The sequence below is a fragment of the Marmota marmota genome, unplaced genomic scaffold, assembly GCF_001458135.2.
Source record: "Marmota marmota marmota unplaced genomic scaffold, marMar, whole genome shotgun sequence".
NCBI lineage: Eukaryota > Metazoa > Chordata > Mammalia > Rodentia > Sciuridae > Marmota > Marmota marmota.
Window position 1 is genome coordinate 10,889,296 of NW_026000211.1, and position 14,021 is coordinate 10,903,316.

The following is a 14,021-nucleotide window of genomic DNA, read 5'->3' on the forward strand; positions in this document are numbered from 1 at the left end:
AATAGGGATGCCAAGCTTTGGGAAGTTTCCCTTTCTTTGTAAAGACCAGGCAGCAGCTAGCTGGTGTTTCTAGCTCCTCCCTCAATAATTTTAGCAAAAACAAAAAGCATCTCAAATTCATAAAAAGTTAGTGACCCTTGACCCATAATCAGACAGCTTAGCTTTACATAATCTTGCAAAGGAGACATAAAACAGGGTGATTTTATGCAGTCATCTCTGCCACTACATGCAAATAAAGTTGCTACTGCAGTGTAGTCCAGAGCAAGATAATACTTCTTCCTCTCTCCTTTTTTTCACATTCATTTGCTTCTTTTCTCACATTTTCTGGGGAAATGTATATGAGATGGTTCCCTCTGCTCTTCTGTCCAGGGGTATTTCATTAGTGTGGAGATTAAGGTCATGTAAAAGGATTCCAAGGTATTTCAAAACTTTACTTAAAAAATGAATAGTTAGCCTGGCACAGTGGCACATGCCCATAATCCCAGCAGCTTGGGAGGCTGAGGCAGAAGGATGGCAAGTTCAAAGCCAGCCTCAGCAAAAGTGAGGCACTAAACAACTCAGTGAGACCCTGTCTTTAAATAAAAAATATAAAATAGGGCTGAGGATGTGGCTCAATGGTTGGGTGCCCTTGAGTTCAATCCCCAGTACCCCCCCCCCAAAAAAAATAGTTGGGTGACCAACTACTGAATTTTACAGTTCTAGCTATAGAAATAAATGTAATATGATTCATCAAGAAGCAAGTATTTCACATTACCTTCACGTTACGCATACACACATACACCCTACACATATACACATGCCCCACATACATACCTTAAGAGACTCAAAATTGTGACCATGTCAGGAGGCAGTGAGAAAAATTCAAAAGATGAAACAGTTCTCTTTGGAAAAATGAATGAATGGATAAAGACCATTCCCAGATGCAATGCCATACAAACAATCTGATGACCCAGATGATTATGGGAAGAATATGCCTTAGTTTTTGACATATTTCACATCAAAGGACATGGAGAGTCAATCTCATGAGAGTTGAAGTCATTAAATTTTTCTAATTTTTAAGGGGACAAAAAACTCATTTGAGCAGATGACTCACCTCCTTTTTTATTGTTTAAAATATTTAACAGAATTTTCAATTACTATACACAAATTTAAAGATCCATGGAATATTTTCATGATTATATGGAAACTAGTTTAGTGAAAGTACATTACGGTAAGAAATTCCACTAACTCTGCCCAAAGAGTGCTTCATATTGAATTTCATTCAGACTTGAATCAAAATTTGATGTATTAAATTATAATTATTATAGTTTCATAAAATTGTAGCTCTGTCCCAATAAAATCTACAATTATTATAAATGTTTTCTAATACAATGTATACACTCCCATTAAAACCTTTTGAGTCTAGGTAACTCAGACTTAAAATCAATCAGTTAGTTCTAGAGATTTTAAAAATCATAAACAGTAAGAAAAAAATATTTAAAATGACTATGTTTAAACAACAATAATAACAAAGCTTATTAAATAAAAATAGAATATGGAAATCTGTCTTTTTATGCAGGGTTGGAATTTCTTAACTTCGCTGGATTAAGGATGTGCTTTAAAGAGTGCATGAGCCCCTGAGGATAGGGCTGAGGATGTGGCTCAATGGTTGAGTGTCCCTGAGTTCAATCCCCAGTACCCCCAAAAAAAGAAATAGTTGGGTGACCAACTATTGAATTTTACAGTTCTAGCTATAGAAACAAATGTAATATGATTCGTCAAGAAGCAAGTATTTCTGTTTATACAGAACCTTATGTATGCATGAATTTTTACAATTTTCCTAAGAGAAGAATCAAGAGCTTTCTAAGGGATCTATGACCCATAGAGAAATTTTTATATGGTGCATTTTAAGTATTCAATTAAAAGTCTGAGGCAAAAAAAAATAATTATGACTTTTATGAGGCCCTCAACCTATATGACATCAGCTGCTATGAAAATTACGGCTGGCCTAGGACACCAAATGGTACCACTTAAATCTTTACTAGGCAGTATTGCTAAGTTTATACAATTCTTTTTAATCCACGTCCCTCCTTGATGATAATATCCCATAATGCTTTTAGCCATCTTACACCTGGCAGTGTCTCAAATACCCCAAGATCCTGTATTCTGCAAGGAGGGGAGACTAAAAGGGAAAAGTTGCTTTGAAGTTTCATTCATTCACGGAGTTTTATGATTATCATTATATTTAATACGTGTGGTCAGACACCATCAAAATTATGAGATGAATGCAAAAATGTTTAATGGACCATCTTCTCCCTTCCTGCTGCAGATAATCCCTCCAACATATATGCATATTATAAATAGCTTTAATGATCTTAAACCTTTTATTTCTCCTTCCATTTCTTTCTCCTTTTCCTGAGATTTAACATTAGCTCTAACCAAGGACGGTGCCCTCTAACCATTCCCACTGGCTGGTTTTTCTTTTCACTTCACTTTCACACATAAGAACTTCTATTTGCACTGCTATTTTAAAGTTCAGTTGTTTTTTCATGTTTCAGTGAAATCAACAGACTCAACGAGTGGAAAGGAAACAAATCCCCTTTCCACTTAGTTGTTTTTAGTTTGATCAGTATTTAAATCCATCAGTCAGAAAAAAAAAAAATGAGGCAAACTGATTTATAGTTTGGGGACATTATGGCCATGGGGAGGCCACAGGAAGAACTATGCTACAAGGCTTCTCTTGTGAAGGTCAAACTAATACTGCCCAGCCATGGACAATCTGATATCATTTTTCTGTCACCAGGACAAAAAGCTCAAACTTTTAAGGGAGAAATCCCTTATGTCAACACTCACAGCCCCTACTACCCAAACTTAATTTGCAGTGCCGTGTGAAAACTAGTCTTGTTTCCAAAAAACACTGCCTGGCTTCGTTTTCTTAATGTTTCCATGTTTTCTCTGTACTGTGTGGTTGACACCTAATACATCTGAGTGTATTTTCTTAAAGTGCTTGCAAATAAAACCAATGCTTTGCCTTCTCTGCCCCATTGCCAAACAGAGATGTTTTTGTTCATTGGATAATTCATATCTGTTCTTATTATTTTTCCTCAAACTCAGCGTGGAAATCAGCACTTAGCTGCCAGTGTGTTGGAGGTAAATGCTTCACAGACACACAGACAAACCACATCAGAAGCTGCTTCTTCGTGCCCTTTTCCTGCCATTCCTTTTAACCAAAAAGGAGTCACTTTTGCAGCAGATAGAGGCTCCAGCCCAGCACGGCCACCTGATGATCTGGGGCCTCCGTGCCTGCCTAAGCCCCAGAGCCTTTCACATTGTTCCTATAAACACCCTCTCCTAGCTCCTGAAAGCCTTGTCCACAGCCACGACCCAGGCTCTCTCAGGACAGACTCCTCCCTGGGCGAGTACTCCTCCCGCTCTGAGAGCGAGTCCTCCGCATCCATTCTAGCTGAGCTGCAGATGGGTAACCCTGACACCACTGACTGTTCTGAGACACCTTCCCCAACCTGGGGTCAGAGGTCTGCTGTGACAGATGGTACCACCTTAACCACCCCTGCCACCACTCATGTAATTATTCTTCCTTCCTTCGCCTCCACCGTTTTTCACAAAGACTGATTTCTTGTCTGCCATCTTGTTATGCAGCTGAACATTTTTTTTTCACATAGGTGTTGATGAGTAAACCAATTCTATACCATCTGCCAGGGAGATGCACTACAGTCATCCTCATTAAGATTACTTTGAGCTATAAAATTTACTTATATTTTCTTTACTTAATTTATAGAGTTATTTATGATTGCTTCAAAATGGTTTACTTATGGCTTAGTATATGGTTATGGCTGGTGAGTTGTACAGTGATTTTCCTTAATATGAGTTATCTCAGAAAGTTAAATAAGTATACTGTTATAATTAGAATGTAGAAAAAGTCTAAAATGTTTCAAAAATTTTAATCCAATGTTAATACCTAGTAGATGACATTTTTCTTCACTGACTCATATTAATGGTCCTATGTAAATAGTTTAATATCCTTGTTTCTCACAGAAGTGCTTACTGACTGAGTGGTGCTAATTCTTCTTACTTGCCTTTTACTAAACAACCAAATCTTTTTAACCCTTTTGCCCCTGAGGAATGGATGATGTAAATAATCTTAATTAACATTACAGAAATTTAGCCCTGTGATTGTTGTGGAATTATTTTTCCTGAGCCACTCCAGTACAGAAATTTATGAATACATTATTTATATTTGCCTTCCATCTATAAATATTTTTTCTACATGCTATGTCATTGAAAAGTGTCCATATGCCAAGCAGTTCCTAATAAATTATTAACGAATGCCTAAAATGCTTCAAAATTTTATGGCACAAATTTTCAATTGCATATAATGTAGAAATAATGGCTTCCATTTCAAAGGCACATAACTTTAGGCAGAAAATAAATAAATAAATAAATGGGAATTTATTTTCCTAAAATAAATGTTACAATGAAGTTCCAAATGAGCACTGTCATAAACAAAATTTTATTCATGTTACATAGTTTCTATATTCTATCCAGGACATTAAATCTGCAACATTCATGCATAGAGAAATGTTTTAGTAAGCCATATATTTTTTAAGACTCTGCAATTACAGAAAATGAATCCCATCCATCTTTTTTTGGATGGGTTTTGGTAGTCATCCAATGAAGGTGTTTAAAACACATTATAGGACTTACTCCACTAAACATTCCTCCCTTGCCACAGGAGGGGACCAGCCTGTGTTATCAGGTGCTTGGCAGGTATGGCTGTCTATGTCCTACCAGAGCATATCAATTCGTGTACTGATCTCTTCAGTTGTATGTTATTAAGACTCTCTGGGATCTTCAGTTATGCAGATGGTCTTGTGTACACAGAGGGGACTGCAATTGAAATGAATTCCAATATCAGTTTATTGCTCATAGGTTCTTCATGGGATGTTTTTCCTCATCATTAATTATAATCACTATAGTTATAAATTATTTTCAAAAATCCTAATAGTGTTATTTAATTACTAAAATCTTGATTGGTTTAACACAATAAAAGAGTAAATCTACGTTCAGTGTTCATTTATAATCCCTGAATATTATTGAAACCATCAAAATAGGATTCAGTTTCTTAAGTTTTGTAACACACAGGTTGAGTATCCCTAACCCAAAACTCCAAAATCCAAAATGCTTCAAAATCTGAAAAAAATTGAGCACTGACATGGCACAGTAAAGTGGAAAAATTCTACACCTCACTCCATGTGAAAGGACAGTCAAAATGCAGGTGCACTAAAATTATTATTTAAAATTACTTTCAGCATATGTGTATAAGGCATGAAAGAAATAAAAATGAATTGCATGTTGAGCCTTGGGTTCCATCCCTGAGGTACGTCATTACGTATATATAAATATTCCAAAATCCATCTGGTCCCAAGCATTTGGATAATGGATACTCAACCCACTGCAACCTACTGATTTTTAATAAAAATTAATCTCCTACTTTTAACATTAATTATAGCACATTAGAGCAATAGCATTAAGATTATATTTATAAAGATCCACCAGACTTGATTTGAGCAAGTAATCAAAAACATCCTCAGATCACACCCCAGGGATACTTAAAGGCTCTGAAACATTTGATCAGATCTGTGCCTCACATTGAATGTCCGGGTCTTTCCAGGTAGAAGGTACTCAATATATGATTGGTTATGATATGAAAGCAATTTTCCTAACATCTGAAAAAAGTATTTTAAAAGTGCAATCCTTATAATGAAATGTTTATTGATTTTAGTATCTATGTGTTATGGCTATGAAGTAATAAAATCAGATTTATTCTAGGTCATTTGAAAACATAACCTATTTTAAAGTGAAATCGTGTAACTATGTAATTATTCGTCTATGTTTCAAGCCTGTATAATAGAAGTTTATTTTGTTTTAAAATAAGTAGTAAAAGCTCGCAAATTATGGGTCTTTATGTACATACGCGTGTTTGTGTGTATTCAGCTATAAGACAATTTTAACTCAAAGATCTTACTAATGTTTTGTGTTATTTGCATGCAGTACATAATCTCCATAATACTCATCGATGTGCTGTGAATTGTTATTCCTGAGCTTAACTTGTGAAAACTAAGCTGATTCAGTTCAATTAGAATATGTATCTATTAAATGTCTACTATGTGGCTAGCACCAGGTTGTATGTATAAAAACTTCAAAAAGGAGCCTATCTATGATCATCTTCAACAAGAATCTTGAGATACCTTTGGGAATACAAAACACTCATATATAAATTAATTGAAATCAATTGTTAATAAATCAAACAGATGAAGTTTGAAGTAGGGAAAAGTGAGTATTTTAACATGTATTTCTGATGCCTTACTGGGTATGTGACTCTTCTAGAATAGGTTGTTCCTTAGATTATTCACTTTGCTTTGGAAACCTTTATTCACTAGAGGATATTCCTAAATCTGAGAGCCAATCCCTTCCCTTATGTCAGAGCATTCATTTCAAATCCTGCATGTGCCATTTAAGTCACAACTACTTAAGTCATGATTTTTAGGAGCACATGCACCCTCCATGTTTATGTAGCAGTGACTCCTGTTGATACCACTAGGCACTTCTGTGAACAGAGTGTCTAACTGCTTTCATCCTTTCTAGCCACCTTCTGTGCCCTCTGATATAGAGGAGAGTGACTTTCAGAAATAAAATGGAGAGAGAGAGACTGAAAAAAATGTGCCCTGCCCCTATGACATCAGTTTTTGAAATAAATCAGAACTTGGCAGTTGATTACTGTCATGCAGTTGTAAGCCTTTCCTTGTCATGTAAAGGAGAAAATGTTTACAGGAACCGTTTGCTATAACAGGATGCCTCTGCCCTTTCCTCAGAGCCAGATAACAGTGAATGGCAATTCTGGAGGAGCCGTGAGTCCAATGAGTTACTATCAACGGCCGTTTTCTCCCTCGGCATATTCTCTCCCAGCCTCGCTCAACTCAAGCATGATCATGCAGCATGGCAGATCCCTTGGTAAGTGATGTGAGCGCCATGAGTCCCGCAGCTATTTCAATATAAGTACAAAGCACACGAGAAAAACATAAGGCATCAAAGTGAGGCAGGATATTTCAACACTCCACTCTTTAATGACCTGTCCTAGGAGGAACCAGGGCAGAGGTTTCAACATCAGACAAAACAGATACCCAGCTCTTCCAAGACCATGATCCCATCTACCTCTGAGGCTGGAAAAAGGCTATTTGATATTTGAGGTGGCAGGTAGAAAGGAAAAGATACAGTTGGGGAGAGGAAAGTCCACACTACCCAGGAAAAATTAATGTAGTACTTTCCCATGAGGCAGATTTTACCTTTGTGGAAGAACTTTTGCTGTAGAATGTTCTTTTTGGTTTATATACAAGGAAGAATGGTTTAACAGTCAAAACAGTGTGACAAAGGAACAGGCTGTCTCACAAAGTAATAAAACAATAAAGTACTGGTTCACACGGTAATAAACTACCATGCAGACCAAGACCGGAAGGCCATCAGTTTGGGATGGGGTGGTAGGAAGCTAAACAAGGGAAACTTCAGAGATCTCTTAAATGATGATTCTATAATTTTATAGAAAGACAGTTATTAACCCTTTGGGGATTAAGGATCAGATGAAAAATATAGCTCTCCTCCAGGAAAAAAAAAACATAAACATAAAAATATTTAAGCATATAATTTGGTGGGCCTCATAAATTCTTCAAACCTCCTGGAAAGAAAAAAAAAAAAGATGCTATGCCATAAAAAGAAAAAATCTTATACAAAGCATGGTTTAGAAAAGAATGTAATAAATACTTCTAAAACCCCCAAACATTAAAAGACATACCAAATTGAACCACTAAATGAATTTGGGCTGAAAAAGCTTCTGTGATGTTGAGAAATGAGAAAACTTCCAGGAGAGCAAGAAGCAGAGAAGGAGCTGAGGAGAGCATGCCCACATGTGCCTCTCAGGAAAGGAGAAAAGGAGAGGACACATCCTCTGGCCACTGCAAATCAGCAACAGAGAAAAAGTGACCAGAATACAGGACTTTGCTATTCCCTGGCTGACAACAGGCAGCACCCCACCTTCCCAATACTGACTCCATATTGAAAGATCATGATAATCCCTAGTTTACTAAAAAAATATGTTATGGCAATATCCAGGCTGTACATGGTGGAACTCAGCTTCCATGGTCAACAAATTCTTTGTAAGACTTCAAATGCAGCTGTGGGACTCATTAAAGACTCATACTTGTGCCTTCTTTAATGCTACCCCTGGGGATCATCTGTGCACCTTATAATGATGTCCTTTTAGAGTACAAGAAAGTAGAACTTCCCTGTGCCAAAAATTTTCCCTTTAACCACCAGCCCATACTTAGTATTATAACAGAAATCCATCATATTTAGATTTTTGTAATGGAACTATATAGCATCATATATATATATATATATATATATATATATATATATATATATATATATATATATAAAGTAAAGCTTCACAAGTTATTCTGGATATCCACAACACTTTCCCAAATACTTATTATCAAAGTGTGACTGTTTATCCAATTGCTTGTCCTAATGAACACAGTTTTATCCCCCCTACCAGCACCATTCCATCAAACAAAAAAATTACAAATATTCAAATAGAGAGAGACTTTGATTTTAGACCTTATCAATGAGCAGATTTTACATATTAACTATACTACATGGGAAGAATTTTCTCTTATAAACATCAAACAAATTCTAATTGGCCAATGCTGTGATAGGAGAAGAATTTACAAGAATTTATAAGTTTAATCTTTATATTTAGTTGGGGACAAGGGATTGCAAAGATAAGAGTTAAGTGGACCATATAAAAGAATAATAAAATAAAGAACTAACTTCCATTGCATAAGCTACAGTCTGTATAACCTGAAGAAACACAGGGAAAGACAGAGTTGATTCCATGTGCTTAGGTTAGGACTTTGCACATACTAACTTTTCGAAAAACATTCATTGATGATTAAAATACTAGCATCAGGGTTATGCTCTCAAGTCCTTTTTGGAATTTGAAAAGATATTTATTTCATATTCATTGGCTTTCATATTCTTAGCTTTATCCATTCTTTTAAAACATGTACTAAAAATGCTTTTCTGTTGCAAGCTAAATTGAAAATATTCATAATAATAGTAATAGCTATAAATGTTAGACCTTAACTCCAATTACCCTTATAAAGATGAGTTAAATTTCTTAAAATGTTTACTTATGATGTTCATACAATTTTTCATGAAAAATACATTTATATATAATATTTATGTGTGTATGTATATGTGTGTGTACATATATATGTACTTCTACCCACACACATGTATATCTGAATGATATCAATGAATTCTATCCTGAAACATAGGGCTCTTCTGTTTCCACATAAAATAACTTTCTGAGTGACAGAACTACCATGCTATGGCATAAACAGTATAAAGAAAGTGACATTCTTAGTCACCAAAATTTTGAAATAATTAATAAAAGACAGGATGTCTTATTGCTAATTTTGCCAGATGAATGGCAGGACATATTTTCAAACTCAGAGTAAGTGGAAAATATAATACTTGTGTGTCCCTTTGGTTGCTTCTGAAAGTACACTAGAAGTTGATAAAGATAACAGGAAGATAGGTTCTTGACAAGCTTTATCTAATTTACATCCTCAGTACCATTGCTATCTTCAAGTGGTAAAACGTTATAGCTTTGGCCTTTTATAGCCATTGGCTATTTAAACCCAATTCAATTCATACTAATCATTTTAAAGCATTTTTTGTTACCCCCAACCTTTAACATTCATGCCTGTTTGGATGTAAAAATTTTTAAAGTGATTTTTTGTTCACTTGGTTTTCTATGAAGTCACTGTCATTGGTGGTCAGTGGTATCACAAGAATAACATTGGTATGAATTGTGACTTGAGGAAAACTACTGAATTTATCTGCCCCCTCATCAGAACTGATTGTTGTCTCCCTCTCAAGATAGTCCCTCAAGATTACTGGAAGGGAAGACGAGGTGGTACATGTACTGTTTACTTAACAGTGGCTGTCAAACAGTCACTCAACAAATGTCATAAATGTTGGGGTCTTCTATGTTATAGCCTATTCACTGCACATCTTCACTATATCCTCTATACCACAAGCTGCTCAAAAACAAAGTCAATGAATTAAAAGACAGAGCCATGGAAATATGACCTCTATGTTACAATTGGCACAGAAGTACAAGAGGCACTATTAATTTTGAATCTTTTTGCATCCAATATATTATATTTCACCAAATTTTCTGCACAGATTCTGCAGAGACCCATTCCCAGCATGCACAGTCTCTGGACGGTACCACCAGCAGCTCAATCCCACTGTACAGATCCTCAGAGGAAGAGAAGAGAGTGACAGTCATCAAAGCTCCACATTACCCGGGGATCGGGCCAGTGGATGAATCCGGAATCCCCACAGCAATTAGAACGGTAGGAAATGCCAGCGTGTGCGTCTGCCTGGGTCTATGCACAGCCTCTACAAAGGATGGATTGTGCGTGGCTTTGTGCATTCCTAGGGTCTTATATAATGAGGATTGCCCTCTGTGCCATTGAGTTCTCATGAATATTATGCTGTGTGGCAGAGAAAGAGAACTGTCCATTGAAGAGAATTACGCAACCTGTTTTTCCATTTGAATTAAGAGTCATGAAAATTGTGATTTTTTTTTTATTAAATGATAAAACTTTTTTAAAGAAAACAAGGATAGATAGAGCCATAGAGAAAAAAACAAGGAAAAAAAAAAGCAAATTCTTTGGCTGCCTTGAATTCCCACATGCATTGCAAATAAACCAGTGATTTTGTTTCTTGAAATGGATGTGTGTTAACACCAGGAGATGCAGAGCTGTGAATTGGGAGCTGGGAGGTGAGATGATTGGAGTGAAGGGAGCTAATGTCATGGAAAGGGAAAAGTGTCTAAAGAAAAATACACATCTGAGTGTCTGTCCCCTGTCAACTGAGCCTGCTGGGAGCTCTCTGGGGATGATAAGTGAAAGTGTTGGGAATTTTTTTTTTTTTTAAGTCTTTAAACTCTGCCAAAGCATTGCTCAGTGTGTCGGGGGCAGCCCCTTCTGGCAAAGCTCAGCAGCAGCAGAGGCAGCTATTGAGAGCCAGGGCAGGCAGCTGCGTGCTGACCAGGTCCACTTGAAGAGGAGGCTTGTGCTTGCCGGGGAGAAGGAGGATTGGGGACACCAGGATGAGAGCCACAGCATCTTTGCAGGTGAAATTGGGGGGAGGTGTGAGAAAGGAGCTCCCCCAGAGGCACACAGTTTGCCGGCCAGGCCCACATAAAGGGCTGGGTGTTGCCAAGAGCTGCTTCCCTGGAATGCAAACCTGGGGAGCCAAAGACAATAATGGGTAGAGAGAAAGAATGGGAAAGAGATCAGGAAGAAATCAGTGGTAAGACTGAAGCATTCCAAAAAAAGCTAAAGTGTGGGGCTTTTCTTCTGTTTTTGAACCTGCATTTATTATATGAGGAGTCCATGGATGATATACAGACATAAAATGATATACAGATATAAAAGAGTTAAAATTGATTAATATAAGCATCAGTGTTTTAATTGAAGTTAAAAAAAAATCAGTACAGCAGGAACTGGGGCTTTTGACTCATTAGATTGCTAGACTGTTGAATGTGGTGAATTGTGAAGTCCTAAAATTCTATGTTGAAACTGATGATTGTCATAGTGAAGTAACAGAAAAAGTTCAGGGATTGTGACTAATATTTTCAGTCTTACAATGATTACATGTTTCCGATGGTGGTGTTTGGTCATTTGTGTCCTTTTTAGGATTTCTGACTCAAAATTGTTAAATTTGATTTTTTTCCCCCTAATAATGTAAGGATACCAAGTCAGACAGGGATGGTGTCGTTAGTTTTGTCTAATTGATCCTTGAGGAACAGTAGATAAACATACTAAGAGATCTTTGCTTTCTATGTAATTATAAAGTTGGACTCAAAAGCTTTTATCTGAAACCTCTGGGTAGATTTTTAAGTCAATACATGATATGTAACAGTGGGCATGCAAATTTGATCCATTCTTTTAATCCATAAGACATAATTTTTAACTGGCAAGGCCTTGCATTGTTTGTATTTTAAAGGTAAAAACTGATGGTTAATGAAAATCAAGTAATCTTAAAATGTATGTATTATTTTTCAACTATAAATCAAAAGCATGCTTAGTTATAAGCAAATACATACACTAGACATGTGATGCTCATTTGCCTTCTAAAAATAGAGAATAAAACATAAGCAATCCAGAAATTCCTTATAAGGAACCGTAATTTTATGTACAATCATTCTCTCCTTAGACCTTTAAAACTTTACCAAGAAGGACCAGGTCTGTGAAGACTTCTCTTACTCATGTTTACTATTTTGCAGCCTACAGCGCACATCCCCAAGTATAGCTGTGTTTATAAATGTTGAGTCAGGCCATCTCTGAGCCACAGCAGGCCAAGAATCTCCAAGGGTATTTTCCTTTCTCAGCTGTGTAGAAAGGAATGATTATAAGACTCAAATTACTTCATATTAAATTTCTGCCCAGTGTATACACCAAAGGCAGTACTGACTGAATGCACCATGTCGTAGTATCGTCTCAGATGACCAACATATACCAAGGCAACAGGATTTTATTAAATGGGCCAGACGCTCCAGAAAGCCTAGAATCAATACCCACTACTTTTGAGTTACTTTAATGAAGGGAAGGAGCTTTCTAGATTGACCACTCTCCTGCGCCCTGGGATGTCTCTGTCAGCCTTTTACTGCCATTCTCAAAAACAACAACAAAAATCACTAGGGCTCAGACCCCATGAGATCCTGTAATTAAGCCCAGCTAGTTAAGAGACATGCAAAATTTTCTTCCTTTTAATTCAAATATAACACTTGTTTGACCATTTCTTAGAACTGGAAAGTTGCAAAAATTAGAACAGAATTACTATAAACTGGTATGTAGAAAATATGTCTGTTTTCTTTTTGGGAATCGCTGCATGTTAATTCATTGTGAAACTCTGATGTTTCATAAACTGTAGGAGTAGAAAAATTGAAATCTATTCAGTCAAGGTTATAGATGACAACAGCACAATGAAGTCTTGGTAATTACTGTTCGTGCAAAATGTTTTTGAAGGACACTTCTAAAAGTAAATTTCCTCAGATTTGAGGAGACATCTACTTTCATAATTACAATATGAAGCATGACAATCTCCATGATGGCATTTGTTAAAAAAAAAAAAGAGAGAGAGCTTTAAAGGATTATAGGGCTTCTTCTAGAAAGGGACCTTGAATTTTAAAATCCCATTTTACTAGTTTCATGTTCTCCTTTGCCAACTGATGGGGCATTGCCTGGCATCTCTTTGCTCACCATATAAAGCTAGCAGATGGCATAACTGTGAAATCCTGCCTGATACAGGCCCTCCAACAATTGAGCAAAATATTCCTGTCCGTCAAAATACATTGCCATTTTCAGTGACGTTAGTTGACTTATTAGGCTTCGTTGTTCCCATTGGTTGCATCCAAGTATGGCTAGAAAATATTTTTGCACAAAGTTATGTATTATTTTTTGTTGCTCTTATACTGTAAAAGAAATGAAGATTAATGGAAGGGAAGTTGATCTTTTATGGAAATAAAAGTCCCTTAAATGTTGCACAGGGGTTGGGCTCAGAGGTGGTACATTTGCCTACCTACATCCAGGCCCTGGGCTCCATCCTCAGCACTGCAATAAAGTTTTTAAAAGATACATGTTTGGGGTTGGGGTTATAGCTCAGCGGTAGAGAGCTTGCCTCACACACATGAAGCACTGGGTTCAATCTCAGCACCACCTAAAAATAAATAAAATAAAGTAAAGATATTGTGTTCATCTTTAAAAAATATAACTTAAAAAAAAAAGATACATGTTTAACTATTCCATTTGAGCCAGCAAATAAAAGCCAGTCTCCTGTTTTATCACTACTGTCCTTCCTACCAGCTGCTGCCATTTGACTATATAGTC

The 14,021-nt window shown here is 36.5% G+C and overlaps 1 protein-coding gene across 37 annotated transcripts in view; it reads left to right on the forward strand.

Annotated features, from left to right (window-relative positions):
* Window positions 1-14,021, forward strand: part of Sorbs2 (sorbin and SH3 domain containing 2) — a 202,409-nt gene that overhangs the window by 129,102 nt on the left and 59,286 nt on the right. For 24 of the 37 annotated variants that reach the window (XM_048791853.1, XM_048791850.1, XM_048791856.1 and 21 more), the window contains 2 exons: window positions 6,870-7,008; window positions 10,306-10,478. In XM_048791853.1, the coding sequence (XP_048647810.1) occupies window positions 6,870-7,008; window positions 10,306-10,478 (312 nt within the window). Of the gene's footprint in view, window positions 1-3,093; window positions 3,562-6,869; window positions 7,009-10,305; window positions 10,479-10,553; window positions 11,264-14,021 lie in introns of those variants that run through there. The other 13 variants (XM_048791846.1, XM_048791847.1, XM_048791848.1 and 10 more) reach the window with 6 other exon arrangements.